The sequence below is a fragment of the Heliconius melpomene genome, chromosome 18 (assembly GCF_056956725.1).
Source record: "Heliconius melpomene rosina isolate 202511_hmr_F chromosome 18, ASM5695672v1, whole genome shotgun sequence".
Classification (NCBI taxonomy): Eukaryota; Metazoa; Arthropoda; class Insecta; order Lepidoptera; family Nymphalidae; genus Heliconius; species Heliconius melpomene.
In genome coordinates this window covers 10,290,277-10,305,773 of record NC_140406.1, presented here as the reverse complement: position 1 = coordinate 10,305,773, position 15,497 = coordinate 10,290,277, and the positions used below count along the sequence as shown (strand labels likewise).

At 32.5% G+C, this 15,497-nt stretch overlaps 2 protein-coding genes across 2 annotated transcripts; one reads left to right on the top strand and one right to left on the bottom strand.

The window, feature by feature from the left end:
• Nucleotides 1-1,215: 1,215 nt before the first annotated feature.
• LOC146529525 (organic cation transporter protein-like) lies at nt 1,216-8,033 on the bottom strand. The gene is made up of 8 exons (XM_085201999.1): nt 7,946-8,033; nt 6,731-7,031; nt 5,336-5,570; nt 3,932-4,187; nt 3,279-3,604; nt 2,438-2,732; nt 1,755-1,936; nt 1,216-1,529 (listed from the first exon to the last, which is right to left on the bottom strand). Exons 2-8 carry the CDS (start codon nt 6,958-6,960, stop codon nt 1,362-1,364), a joined length of 1,692 nt encoding a protein of 563 aa, XP_085058125.1. The 5' UTR covers nt 6,961-7,031; nt 7,946-8,033; the 3' UTR covers nt 1,216-1,361.
• An 861-nt stretch (nt 8,034-8,894) lies between these two features.
• Nucleotides 8,895-15,492, top strand: LOC146529524 (organic cation transporter protein-like). The gene is made up of 8 exons (XM_085201393.1): nt 8,895-9,220; nt 10,826-11,018; nt 11,310-11,410; nt 11,794-11,957; nt 12,512-12,887; nt 13,092-13,330; nt 13,676-13,857; nt 14,635-15,492. The coding sequence occupies exons 1-8, from the start codon at nt 9,036-9,038 to the stop codon at nt 14,770-14,772; spliced, it is 1,578 nt and encodes a 525-aa protein (XP_085057519.1). The 5' UTR covers nt 8,895-9,035; the 3' UTR covers nt 14,773-15,492.
• Nucleotides 15,493-15,497: the final 5 nt, after the last annotated feature.

Below are 15,497 nucleotides of genomic sequence, written 5' to 3'. Positions count from 1 at the left end.
TTGTGTATTTCAATTTCACAGTAAATTGTCAATTTTAGTACATACTAATCGGAATATCATATCATAATGTGAGAGCTTGGGTTTGCCTTTGTCTATTGAATTCACTAACAGTCGGTCTCTATAACTTATACTCTATCTTTGACAATCTGTTGAATGTTATATATATACAGACAGACAATAGATTTATATGTGTTATAGGATTTTATACCTAATGTTATATAAAACATTAGGTATATAATCGTGGAACACATATAAATCTATTAGATGTCTATATACACTGTATTTGACGGATTGCTAAAAATAAATTATTGAGAGCGGCCGTAAGTTGAAATCCCACAAGTGACACAAACTAGACAAATTTAATTTTAAACTAATTTCTATAACCCATAAACTTTTATAACGCTTACAGAAAAATCTATATTTCAAAATAAGAATATAAATTACAAATATATTATACCTATGCATAATTTCATTAATTTCTAGGCCTCAATTGAGACAATTATCTTTGGTTACTTTGTATGTTTGACACGTGAAAGACTTAAAAGTAGCGATTACGATAACAGCCGTCGTCATTGAGCTCCTTATCCTATTCTATTCACTATAATCTCTTATTATTATAATTTTTTTTTACTTGTATACAAAGATTTATATACTGACATCCATTGCGTCGAAGACAAGAGAATAAGAGAACTTGAGAAAAAGATAACCCTTATTTTACTTTTTATTATTATTAATCAATAATTTGGCGTCCGTTATATCACATAGTTATAATTTTATAAGCTTACATCCTTTGCAAACTCTTTGCAGTTTAATCTTCTTATTTTCCTTTTCTTGAAAGGGCTCTTCCAATCTTGCATGTAATGAACGTAACTTTTATTGTATTATATATATAAAATTATCAATATTCACATAATAATTTGTTTTTTTTTTTTAAGAAAAACAGAATGTAGGGATGATCGAAGTCTGTAGTTTAGTTATTGCTATATTTTTATTTTCTCTGAGAGGCCTTCGTGGCGCAGTGGCACAAGGGTGTGACTGTAACGCGACGGTTGTGGGTTCGATTCGAAATTTTAAATATATTTAAAAATATATAATAAAATCTTTATGATCGTATAAAAGCAACTGGACATTAAATTATAAAAACAAAACTATTTCGAAGACGGTATTAGAATAAGGTATATTAGCACAAACTTTTTCAAAAATTAAAACAACAGATATTGTAACAGTTCTCTATCTTCTTATGTATTTATTTTATCTTTAATTGCGATATCTTTGCAACATTAAACACATGGGAAAAACAAATGAGATTATAGTACGAGCTTAATAATTATAAATATCTTAAAGTAAATTCAGGTAAATTATCAGCTGGCCTGGTCAAGTTTGGAACTCTTTTTTCCAAGTGCTTCAGCTTCAGCAAGAGTATCAGGCATAGCAGTGCCAAGTGTTTCAGGTTGTGTCAGGACAAGCAGGCCAGAAATGATGCCCATAGTACCAAACATCATTGATGGGATACCGTGCCAGTAGTCACCCTGAAATAGATTAAAAACCATTATTTTTACATCAAAGATAACGTAATTTAAAAGGAAATATTTTTCATTAAGCAGCTTTGCCCCCGTGGTGGAATAAAAGACTAGCAGTTTGGATGGATGAGGATGAATATAGATTAACCTAACAAAACAAATGTTCCAATTCGACCCAAACAAAACCCTTCAGATTTTTTAAATTATTATTTGCTAAGAAAGAGATGTACTTACAAGGACTGGTGTAAGGGGAGCCGTGATGGATCCAATACGACCGATCATAGACGAGAACGCGAGTAGACTATGACGGTATTCTGTAGGATACAGCTCCGAGGTGAATAGGTATATGGATGTCATCACAATAGAAATTCCAAATTTACCAAACAAAAAGATTATCAGTCGCACAACAGCTAAATCTGAAACAAAATATATATTTCTATATGTTATATATTGTCAATTATGTAAAAATTATGGAATCATTATATTGAGATATTTCTCTATATAACTTCTTTTATATTGTTATTTATGTAGTTTCATGACATTCTCCGTAATTATTGAGATTTAAAATAAAGAATTGTGATTTTTTATCACAATTTTACACAGTATTTCTTAATTAAATGTTAAACTGTCACTCAATACTAATTGCCATTATTATAATTATGATTTAACAGTCTTTCGTATCCCACACATAGCATAGGCATAGGCAGAGGGAACCAAGATACTTCGTTAAAATAAATAAATGCAAATAAATAAAATAAATGCAGGTTTGATTCTTGGTTGGAGTAATACTGATTTTAAAATGAATCTTTCTATTGAGCAGGCTTGTAGTTCTGACTGCAAATTTAGATAAAAGCTGGTGCAATTTTTTTTTTCTATTCCACGATAAATCATCACAAAAAATAAATACTAATACTCACCATTTGGGACGAACACGAAGACAATGTTACATAGTGCACTGAAGAAGAAACCAGAAGACAGGGTGGCTTTCCTACCAATTCTATCAAGAACTAGCACTGCGGTGAAGTAGCCGGGAATTTCAATAGCGCATATCAAAATGAAATTTAAATACATCGTATCAGAGAGGGTAGTAGAGTTGATAGAGAGCCCGTAGTACACGAACGTGGTAGTTATCCACCAGATGGGGGTTGTACATACTCGACGAAGTAACACAGGGGAGTTTATTATAGTGCGAACTAAGCCTGGTTTTTCAGCCTGAAAGGAGAAAAATCTATCAACACTAATATATATCTATTTGTTTCTTGTAATATATGTATATGTTTTTTTTTTATTAACATAGATTTTAAGACATCATTTGCTATACATGTTTGAGGCCATCGCTGCCCAATGAGTTGTCTCATTGGGCAGCGATGTCTGACTGTAAACAAGATGATTGTGGGTTCGATTCTCACAAGTGGGGAAAGTTTCAACACTTGCTTATAATTTAACGAAAATAATAGAATTATAAATAGAGTGTATGATTTCTAATGTTCTTGTGCAGCTTCAAGGTTCTTCTGACACATCACGATAGGCAGAGAGAACCAATTGTTAAGACTCTTCGTTGACATTGACGTTGCATATTGAGTGGTAAAACACGCTACGTTCCATATGCCAGAACAGAGAAGAGGAAGTCATTTGAATATAATCATTCCCCCGAGCAGGAATTGAACCCACAATCATCGTGCTTACAATCGACGCTTTCCCACTACGCTACGACAAACTCGTATTGGTGCCCCTAATAATAAAAATAACGTTACTTACATCTGAAGTTACAACCTGCTCTGGTGGATTCATCAGCGCTTCTAAACTCTTTTCACTTATGTGTGTTTTGTTCACTCTTGCCACTGTTTCAAGAACTTCTTTAGCTTCGTCATATTTCTTTTTAGAGAGTAACCACCTAACGCTCTCAGTCAAGATCCAATAGTAACTTATGATTAGGAAGCAGGGAATGTGCAGGGCCATTATCATATATCTCCAAGGTTGGACTATCCAGGCAACTCCACCGAGTATAATTTGTCCTACAGCGAACATAGAAGAGGACGTGGCACTTGTGACTACACGGTATTTTGGACCCACGAGCTCAGCAGCTGAAATATTATAATATATTTTTTTATTGTTATTATGGACTTCAACGAATTACAAAAGTAAAATAAAATAAAATAGGAAAATGACAGAAGTAATAATATAGTAGTGGTTATTTTTTTTAAATGATTTAAATATTTTAAATTGTTATTTGTAATATCATGCTGGACTTTCTTCCTCTGTGTCATCACCTCCTGCCACCTCCTCCACATTTTATCAAAATATTTCCTTATTTTCTACCAAAGTTAATAAATAATCGCTTATGCTCGTATTGTTTAGGAAATTTACTTTAATCAGTATTTACTTATTTAAATAAAACTTTAAATAATTACCAAAAATATAAGCTGAACTGAAGGTACCAGCGCCCAGCGTTGTTTGTAGGATTTGCATAATCAGGTACATAGTATAGTTTACTGAGAAAGCACGAATAAGACCGATAAGTGCGAGATTGAAGACGCTGATGACCAGAGCCCACCGCCGACCGAATTTATCGGAGATGAAACCAGTGATGGGCAACACTAGCAGTGTTCCTACACTGCTGAGGGTACCTGACAGTGCTCGCAACCATTCTTGACATCCCAAGTCGAACTACAAACAACAATTACAATTATAGGATTAATAATATTGTAATGACATAAACTGCTTTAATTAATATTAAAGTGTTATTTTTTATTATTAGTAACTTTTTTAGTGTTAAACAGTGTAATCGTGATGGTTGTGGGTACCTATTTGGGTTTTTTTTTAATTTAAATTATTTTCTTATTCCATTCGATAGACAGTGTTGCGTTGACTTCTGTTACTCAACACATAATATCTCAAAAAATAAGCGGAATGTACAAAACAAAGTGTGTTGTCCCTTCTGCGAGAAAAATAGTAACGATATTTTTTAAAAATTATACATATACTGTAAAATTATTTACATAATTAATTTTATATTTCTGTATATAATTTCATGATTGATTTATTGAATAAGAAGTATAAGTGCTTTAATGCGCTAAAAATGTATATATATGCTAATAGTGCCTTATGTATTATATATTTTTTTTATTTTTCTATTTCGATATAAAGACTTAAATTATCTATTGTAATAATTATACCATTTAATATCGTACTATTATCTTTTGTATTAAATAACTAACGCAGTTAATGACATTATTAAATGATAGCATATCAGTTCTATCTTTTTTGTTTATGACGGATTTAATTGAGCATTTATGTGTGATAGTATCTTCATAAATATTTCTACATTCATAAAGGCTTCAAAATCTATTCTTTATTTTTGTTATTGAATACAAATATGTATTTTTTTATATTATTGCATATTAACAGCTTTTAAGGTATTATTACAATAAAGCTACAAGAATATTTAGAAATGTAAAAGTGAAATAACGTAGCGACCCATATGCATAAAAAATTATATGATTTAATTATCGACGAGCGCTTGGACAAAAGGCTACTACGTTGAATTTCAAGTATGTATCTAAATATTTTATTTAGCAGGGTAGGCCGAGGAAACCTAGTATTAAGATACTCCGTTCCCCCAGTATGGCAATTTCCGAGACATTGCGTGAAGAGAACTCCACGTCGCGTTTTCTATCACGAGAACGAGAAAATGAAAATAGTTCAATCTTCCGAGTGGGAATCGAATCTACAACAGTTACGTTTACAATCTTAAATATTCCTCATATATTCCAGAAAGTTCTATACTTCACTATATAAAAATAAGTAAAACTCACTTCGTACACAACTGAGTTGTCTCTAGCGTAGACGAAATTCTCACAATTAACTAACTGTGATTGATCGAATAAATTGGCCGGACAGTAATCCAAGGTACCATTGACTCCGGTGTTGGCAGAGGCATACCGTTGACAGCTGGAGAAACCTGTGCTGATCTCTGGAATGGCACTTAATAACCAATCGGGCTCGATGTCATTCAGCTTACTGTCTTCGCCACATTCCGGAATTCGGCATCTACAATCAGAATTAGTTCAATGATCTTAATATTCATAACAAATAATGTGGAATAATAGTTCGTTATTGAATTAATAAGAAATAAAAACACTTTTTTAAAAAAATTGTAAAACCTTTATACATAGCGACGTTTGCGCCTCTACCTTTCACGTAGAGGTTTGCAAATGCTAGTGAAATTTGCAACCCGTTCATTTTTTTTATTTTCTAAAACATAATTAATTCCCATATTTACATGCTGTAGTCTAGTGAAGTTTATGGGTAGTTTGGAATTTTTGGATTATAGATTAAAATCAAAATGACCAAAACAGAATAAAATGATGTCTTAATCAAATATACCCTGTTGATAATATAAATATAAATTATCCTTAAAGAAAGATTAATTATTTTGATAATCAGATTACAAATATATAAAATACGTAAGAAATAAGTATTTACTTATGTTAAGTATTATGATAAATTATTAAAACAGGACAAATTAAATGAATAGAATTATGGCTAATAAATTTAAACAGATAGTATAAACAAAATGAGTTATGGCTGAAACGGTCGACTGAATAAATAAAAGTGTAATATTAATATACGAGTACGTCCAATAAATAATTAATTTCACTATTTTATTGACGGAACTCAATGTAGTGCCTCAACCAAACAAACCAAATTTAAACCAATAATAAAATGTATTTTTTCTATAAAAGAAACTTAATTTTAATTTTTTACATATTTCTCTAAAAATAAATAATTATTTTGTTACTTTACGTATTTCAAATAGAAATCTGGTGTCAAAAGTCTTCCACGACGACGCCTGGGTCGAAGCTATCGGACGAAAGTATCAAAAGCGTCCCGTCCAGCGTCGCCTCTCGAACCCGAGACACTTCTTAGAAGATTTGGCACAAGTAAACCAAATCAAAAATTCTTAAAGCAGTTTAAAAGTAGAAAATATAGATAATGACGAAGCCAATACAGTTTGGCGACAAACCCAAGTATTTTGCATATTGTATGTAGCTTGCATGCTTCCAACATATATATATAATTTTGTCTTGTTTTCGGGGAGAATTAGATTAACGCCGCCGTTAGATTATGCTACTTAATGTTCAATGTCTCTATATACTCTTTTTCCGCATAAAATTTGGTAGAAATGGTAAAGAAAAAGTATATATTACCTGTGTGGTATGGCAGCAGCGGAGAAAATATATTCACTCATAAAAGCGGACATGATGATTGGTATGGCAACCAGAAAGATGTTCCTCATCTGAAACCATCCAAATTGCCCTAATTCGTTGACCAGCACATCATCGAGATCCAATGGTTTCTTAACCACGCTCTCCGTCTTTTCAATGTCAGCACTTTGTTTCCTTGAAGGAGACTCTCGACTTCCACCACCTTCAGCCATTTTTTATGAATTTTCTATTTTTTGTTTATAGAGACCGCTGTGTGCAATCACGATCCTGTTCTAAATGAGTTCTGTAACAAGACATTTTATTTATCATCAACTCCTTTATCAATTATAAATTCAATATCAATTATTTTTACAGATAAATTGTCTGTCACAAGCAGGATAATCCAATCACATTTCAAATCGTCTGCGTTGCAATCAGATTGGAATTTTAATTACATGAAAAATTATTTAATTTATATAATATAATTGGCGATATTAATCAGCTTTCTTCTAATACATAGGTGTACCTACCAGAGATTTTAGGTACTGAATAATAATTTGGTTCTTTCTAACTGTAGGTATAATATATATTTTTTTTATTTATATTGTTCTTTTTATATATTTCTTTTATATGCGCAATAAAGTATATTCTATTCTATTCTATTTTTTAAGAGTCTTTGCATAGTATCACAGAGGAAACCGCTCAATTTTTGAGACATTACTTGGCGACTGGCACAGTGATATATCACCTAACTGTAAACGTGACGGTTGTGTGTTATATTGCCAATCTGAGAAATAAATTATTTTCATCATTTTATCAGTAACAAGACAAATGCTTAGGTCCCTGAGTATACAAATAGTAGATTTTTCGTCTACCACCCTGCAGACAGGGTACAATGTAAACCAAAAAAAATATTTATACATAACGTTGATAAGACGTACGTTGGAACATCATTAAATCCTAAACTTCATTTCATATCATCGCACATACAAAACAAGGCAATTTTATCAATTACTGTTTGTTGGAAGACATAGGCTTTAGTTAGTAGTTAGTTAGTTTCCTTCACATACACCGTATATTTAAAAAAACATAAAAATCCAAAAAAAACAAACCAAAAATATAATAAATTTTTTGTACATGTATTTAAATTATTTTTTATTTTGCTTAAAGTTTTCTAAGCAAAATAAAATATTTAAGAAAAAACCTATCAGTACTTACAAAGTTGAGTTTCACCACCTTCTCTCGTTCTTAAGAACCTTCACCAGTAACGATATATAATACACTGAGAATGAAGTCACAAGTTAATGAGATGCATCCTGTAAAGCATCTCTATATTTATTGTAGTATAAATTTCTCATCCGCCGACTGAATTACTAAAATTCTATACTTATTACTTGGAAGGATAAGATTAATATTTTAGTTCATTTTGATACCAAAAATCGTGAGATTTATGTTAGCAAAAAGATGTTAACAGAACTATTAAATTTTTTTATTTGTGTGCAATAAAGTATAAACTAAACTAAATGCTGAGGCAATCACGATATGTGCTAGAACGATCATAATTGTTTCCTATGAACATATTAAGAAGTCATCCTGATGCAGCTAGGACAGCATCTGTTTGTTTGTTTGTTTTTTCGATTCCCCTGAAGGAAATTATTAAATTTTAGATTATCAATTCTCCAGTAGCGTACTACTGGAGTGGAGAATAAATATATTTATAAAGCAACTTTCATTTATTTTCAGAATAAAAATTTGATTGTACAGGATATGAAATTATGTCTTATGAGACAGTCCAAGTGTCTAGCCAATTTTAGTATTTAAAACAGTTAATGATAGTGGATGAGATGAATATGGTACATACTTAGAGACTGTAGAGTCTAAACTCTTTGCCCTGTCAGGCTACCCCGTTAGGGTTAAAAGCGTGAAGCTGATAAAACACTTAAGAGAGAGAGAAAAAACGAAAAATATAATTGTTTCAAAAGATTAGAAATTATTCTGAATTCTTCGAATTCATTTTACCTTACAAATCACCGAAGATACTAAACAGCATAAACGAAACGAATACCGAAATAAAGATTTTAAAAAATATGCAAAAATTCCATGAACAATAGATCTAAGCATAGTTTACTGTAATAATAAGTAATCACGGGTTGTTACCTCGCTGACTATTGTATAACAATACAATGCTAGTAACATCACACATATATTCCCATATACTTTAAAAACCCATAAATTATGTATAAAAGACATTCGTTACAAAATTCTTCTTAACTAAAGACCGAAACTAAGAATTATTTTTATATTGAAAATGCCCTTTGAAATGAAGAAAATGGAGGATGTTGTAAAAGTTTCATTTGAAGAGAGTCTTTCGGAGTTAGTGAGTGGGTTTGGGAGGTATCAAGTATGGCAGTGTCTATTAGCTCTGGTACCGGTGATCTGCACTGCCACTAGCAATACCAATTTTGTGTTTGCAGCGGCTTCAGTTAACTACAGGTACTGATTTTATGATATAGCAGCTTCAGTTTTAGCTTCTCACTTCGTTCCGCATAGCAGAGTAGGTAGAGGTGACCCAGTGTTAAGACATTTCGTTCCCTCTGCACTACCAAATTTTTGAGTTATTATTTTGAGTAATTTTTAAAATATTTTTTTCATTATTTCTGTATTACGTACGTTGTATGATAAATCAATATTTTAAAATTTTCAATTAATAACTATAATATATAACGACTTTGGCCGTCATGGTGCAATAGTACAAGCGTGTGACTTTAAACGCGACAGTTGTTGGTTCAATTTCCACTTGGGGAAATAAATTATTATTTATTAATATTATCATTTCTTCGCTCTGGTAACAAGGTAAAGCGCGGCGTTAAGTTCTGTCACTCACCACAGAATACCTCCAGTGGTCTTTCGGAATGTAGAAAACGGTGTTCTGTGTACACATACAACTCCTATTTGAACATGGAAACGAAGCCGCACGTAAAAGGTAGTCTCTATATATAATAAAACTGTAACTCGTGATAAAATGAATGAAATCAACTTATTATTATTATCATTTATTATTTTTAAAATTCATATTATATGTATGTTAGTCTGGTCTCAATAATCTGTTAGTCTGGTAAAAATAAATGACTTAACCGATTTAAATGCAATTTTCACTATTGTATTTTGTCAAGTATTTCTTAATGTGTAGTGCTAGTTTTATTTAAATTGATTCATAAATAAAAAAGTTATGTGCGATAATATTCCTACAAAACAGATATTTATTGAATTTATTGAATTGGCTGAAATATTAGTTTGCGGTGTTATTGTGTCTATAAAATTAAAAAAGAAAATAAATAACTATGAAGAACAAGCAGGCGAAGGCGCGAGCGGGTCGCTGGTCGTTAATATAATTAAGGTAACATTACGAAGCACCTATGTAGGTACGTACTCGTATACAGCATAATTTTTGTCATTGTACCAACACGTGCACTTGGACTTATTTATTATTTTATCTACTTAGTTGTATTATAGAGCTAAGAGATATGTTATCCGGTCTAATAATGTTTGGTTCAGACGTAATAATAATAAATATTGCCTTGATAATACATGATAACGAGTGATAAATGCCCACATTGTTGTTGCTATAAAACTATTATTATATTTTTACTTCTACGTATTCTTCGAATGTTATGGGAATGATGAAAGAAAATGATGTACTCATCTATTTATTCTCTATTTTAAGTCTTCTCTTCTCAACTTTGGGTAGCTGATGAGTGCAAGCAATCCAGGAAAAGGAAAATATTTATCATACTATATTATAAAAGAAAAATATCGCCTTTCCTGTTCGCGTAAGGATTTCAGGAAATTCTTTCCTAGTACTCCTCTACACTCCTTAAGAAATTTGCACACCAACCGTGTCGACTGTACCGTGTCCATCAGTCAGTCATTCAGTTAGTCAACGTCATTATGTACTTAGTTGCAAAATTAAATGTCGCAATTTACATACATATGAGATCAGTGAATTGGAAATATTTCAGTCTTTATATAGCGCACTTCTATTCTAGATATATTCTAGCAGACCTATAGAAATTGGTTCTTTCAATTCATATTTTTCAGATGCAGAGTACCGCAATGTGAACGGTACAATTCTACGTCATCTCTACCAGAATGGTGGCCATCGAATGTGACAGACCACCGATGTACCAAACCAGTGTACAATAATAACTATACATGCAGTTTAGATGACTTCGAACGTATAGAAAAATGTGATGAGTGGATTTACGAGACCAAGGAGTCTGTTGTTACAGAGGTACATAAAATCTACGAATATACTTGTGTCTATACTTAATATTATACAGCCAAAAATATTGTTTGTTTATACGTTTTCTCATCAAATCTCATATTATTCATCCCTCCTTTTCTGTTCGATAATTCATTTATCGAGAAGACTACCTATAGGTATGCTAGGCTATGTCACAATGATGCCCCGCGCTTAGAATGTGTCATATGTCATACAAGATAAGCCCTAAATATTTTTTTTATATAATAATAAAAATTAAAAGAAAACATTGTGTCAATTTCATATTTACTATAATTGCAGTTTGATCTCGCGTGTCAGGAATGGAGACGTACGCTTATCGGAACAATACACAATGTAGGCGTCTTGATGTCTATGCCGCTTATGGGATTTATTTCAGACAGGTGAAATATTAATTATATCGCTTACGCAGCTTATACGTTCGCACTTGTTATACGTTTTCTAAAAAATGTATATATAATATATTTTTCATGAATTTCCATGTGGTTTCCAAGTGGTGGATTTTAAAACCGCCACCATAAGCCACACCAACCGCCACCCACATTAAGGGGTGAAAAAAAACTAAGTCGCCTCTTTAATCTGACCCGTGACAAGAACGTCAGTTTCATAGATATCGAGATCATCTTGCGAGCCCATCGGAACAGCGTCTGACTGTGAGCTCAATGTCCACCACCTCCACCGAGAATTCCATACCAATTTTAAAATTGTTATGTCTCTGGACCCTATATCTATTAAAGTATTTTTATAATCACAATTTTTTTTATAGATGGGGACGTCGAAAAGCCATTATTATTAGCTGCCTGAGTCTCATAATAGGTGCCTTTAAAACTTTGTCTGGCACAGGTCAAAGTGGCTATTTGGTTTACCTTGCTATCGAATTTATTGAAGCTCTCCTAGTAACTGGGACATATACTACGTGTTTTGTATTGAGTACGTATGGGTAGTTTTAATTTGTTTGAACTGTCATTTTAATAAATTAATATATCTTTCACATTTTAAACAAATGTTAATTAATATTTCATTAGCCCGCTCTCTACCTTTTAACTGATTGTTTTTTTAATTTTTTTTATCTGTTTGTTTATGCCCACTAATTTCAGAAACAACTTACCGGATTTAAATGCAATTTTCTCTATCGCATTTAAGCAACTCTAAGATCTGAAGATACTTAATAAAAGGAAAAAGTATCAATGCTTCCATGTTTTTGATATACATAGGTAATAAATAATACTTTTATTAGTACCAAATTATATTGCAAATACCTTTTTCCTTATCACGTGATATTATGTTCGTGATACGACTTTGTTTTTAGTTTTTGGCTTAGAGTTAGGTATTAAGTAAAAAAAATCTTACTTTTCTATTACATCTGTCATTTTCATTTAAGTGTCGTATAATTTATAACTAAATTATACGACACTTAAATTTTACAATGTAGTAAAATGTAGCATCTTAGAAGAGGTTTAACTGAATCATTTCTCATTCATCAGTTGTAGAGCTAATTGGGAGCGACAAGAGAATAATAGGAGCTGCAGCAGTGGGAATATCCGTGGCTGTTGGAGAGCTGATATTAGATTTGATAGTTTGGAATGTTCCTTATTGGCGGCACTTTTTACTTATCATTTATTTCCCAGCACCTCTTTTTCTCCTATATACCTTCTTACTAGAAGAAAGCATTCGCTGGCTCCTCACAAACGGTAAAGACGAAGAAGCTCTTTATTTATTACAAAATATAGCCAATTGGAATCAATTTGCGGTTTCCGAGAAGACTATAGATGAAGTTAGAAAGGAATCAAAAGAAAAAAATCAGAAAAACGAAGAGTTTACGTTTAAGCTTCTATTATCTTCTCCTACTATATTAAAAAGGTATATTATCAATATATTTTAAATCTATTCTAATTATACAGTTGAAAAGTTTGGTTAGTTGAACGCAGTAACCACAGGAACAACTAGTTCTAATTAAAAAATATTTTTGTGTTGGATTCACTCAGGGCGAGTGGGGTAGAACCAACAGCTATCGTGGTCGTCAGCCGCTCAAGTTTATTAAGATAAAAGGAATTTCCTCTACAGGGTAATAGTATGCTCCTGGTGGTGGTTCACTGCAGCGTTCGTGTATTATGGCCTAATGATCAATTCCATATCTCTTCCCGGCAATAAGTACACGAATTTTGCTCTTTCCTCCTTCGCCACTATACCTGGTGACGTGATAGCCGTCATCACCCTTGATAGGATCGGCAGGAAGAAGACTTTGCTTGGGGGATTTCTGTTTTGTGGCATTTGCTGTGTAGCCACTGGTTTCATACCACGAGGTAAATTACTCTTGATATATACCCTTAGTATTTTGATATCTGGCATACAGCACTGTAGGCGGATGGAGCCTAGTGCTTAGTTATTCCGTTCCTCACACAATTGTCTTGTGACCAAAACGAGAAAATGAAAGTAATTATTTCTCCCATTTGTAAAACGAACTTACAACCGTCACGAGGGCCTCTTAATATATTAATAATCTTGAAATTTACTTAATATCTGCGACATTGAAATCTATCGATATATTCGAGGTTACAAAATTTTACCGCGTAAATTCCGAAAATCCTTGTAAAAATGGAAATATTATTTATCATCATATCATATATAATGTACCTATCTCTTCACAGATTACAAGATTGCGTGTTTAGCCGTGTTCTTGATAGGCAAAATGTCGATATCAGCGTGCTTCAATGCGGTTTACGTTTACACGTCAGAGTTGGTGCCGACTTCGGCACGTGGCTCCTTGGTTGGCACGTGCTCGATGGTGGCCCGCGTAGGAACAGCGCTGGCACCACTTACACCACTTTTGGTACTATTTTAGTAAATATATTGTTATTTTTATATATCTCTTCTCTTGTATTCAGTAGGGTAGGAGAGACTTAAGGTCAGTCGTGGCACAGGACCACAAGCGTGTGAACGCGACAGGTTCTGGGTTCCGCTGCGCCAAGACGGCCTCTAATAATTATAATCAATATTCGTTGATAATATTGATTATTAAATATTATAAATGCATTACCATTAATAAAGCAAAAAGAAACTACAATCATTTTCATATTTTATATACTATAATGCATTAAATATTTAACCACTTGAAATAAAACCCCGGCTTTCTTCACAGTTCGTTTTAGTTCTAAAATCTTCATCTGTCACTAGTTTTTGAATATCTGGATCAATAAATATCCCTTCTTTAAGTTCAGCTTCTAAAAGTGATGCAAATTTGCTACAAAATTCTATCTCACTCTCAGAAGCTATGCTAATATTTAAAACACTTTCCTTGCTTTGATACTGCTTTCACGAATTTCTTCATGACTCCAAGATGGATGTGAAGGGGAGGTGCAAGCAAGCACATTGCTAGATCGATTTTCCTTAAAAGTCTTACGTGATGGATTTATTTTTATTTTTTCGTTAATCAGCACCTCGAAATCTATAAGAAACAATTTTACCCCTTCTTCAAGTATGCAGGTATTACATTTAAAAATAACAACTGTTTAACTCTCTTTATTACCACTTGTAGGACACATGCTATTCACATTTTTGATTCAAAAGTGCGTGTAATGGTTTAATGGAATATTTAAATTTCTTATAGAGTGAGTGGTGGCACTCTCTACCCACCGCTCTCTTCGGTTGTGCGTCACTCTCCGCTGCGGCGTTGACACTCATCACTCCGGAAACACTTCGTCGGCCGCTCCCGGATACAGTAGCTGAAGCTACAGCCATGTCCTAGACTAGGCTGCCTACTAATATTATAATAATATGTATATGTGAAAGTTCGTGAAGATGGCTGTTTATTTAACTTTAAAGAGATACTATTATGGAAAACTACTAAACGGATTTAGATGAAACTTTACAGTAATTAGTTTATGCAAAGAACAAGTAGGTTGCAGTTAATTTTAAGATTTTTATATAATTGGGCTATAGCAATATGTCGCTAGTTAAACATAATTATAATGAAATAATACAAGATTGAAATAAAACACCCTTTTTTAACATTAAAATATATTTTATATTTAGAATACATCTAACCTAAAGACGGTTCAATAAATAAATAGAATATACAAGGTTATTTGCTAAAATAATAATTATTAATTATTCATTTGTTGAAATTTAAAGTGTCTGATCACTGAACAAACAAACACTATGAAAGTAATGTTTCCTGAATACACGTATAATCTGTACATGATCCAATAATAATATAGAACATTATTATCATTATTTTTATTTTCATTTAGCTTCACGTTCATTTCCTGTCACTCTTTTCCTTATGTTTCGAAAAAAAATCTGGACATTACGTATTTGGTGTGGCGGAACTTAACGCTGCACTTTGTTTATTAGAACGAGGAAATGAAAATAATTTAATAACAATCATTCCCCTGAGTGGAGAACCAAACCACAGCCATCGCGCTTACGTTCAGGCAATCTCGTTAGCGTTCCTATTTAAAAACGCGGGCG

Coding starts and splice junctions, on each gene's coding strand:
- LOC146529525 (XM_085201999.1), bottom strand. CDS start 6,960: ATGGCTGAAGGTGGTGGAAGTCGAGAGTCTCCTTCAAGGAAACAAAGT. Junction 2,733..3,278: donor AGCAGGTTGTAACTTCAGAT/GTAAGTAACGTT, acceptor TTCTCCTTTCAG/GCTGAAAAACCAGGCTTAGT. Junction 1,530..1,754: donor CTCCCCTTACACCAGTCCTT/GTAAGTACATCT, acceptor AATCTATTTCAG/GGTGACTACTGGCACGGTAT.
- LOC146529524 (XM_085201393.1), top strand. CDS start 9,036: ATGCCCTTTGAAATGAAGAAAATGGAGGATGTTGTAAAAGTTTCATTT. Junction 11,019..11,309: donor AGGAGTCTGTTGTTACAGAG/GTACATAAAATC, acceptor CTATAATTGCAG/TTTGATCTCGCGTGTCAGGA. Junction 13,331..13,675: donor CACTGGTTTCATACCACGAG/GTAAATTACTCT, acceptor ATCTCTTCACAG/ATTACAAGATTGCGTGTTTA.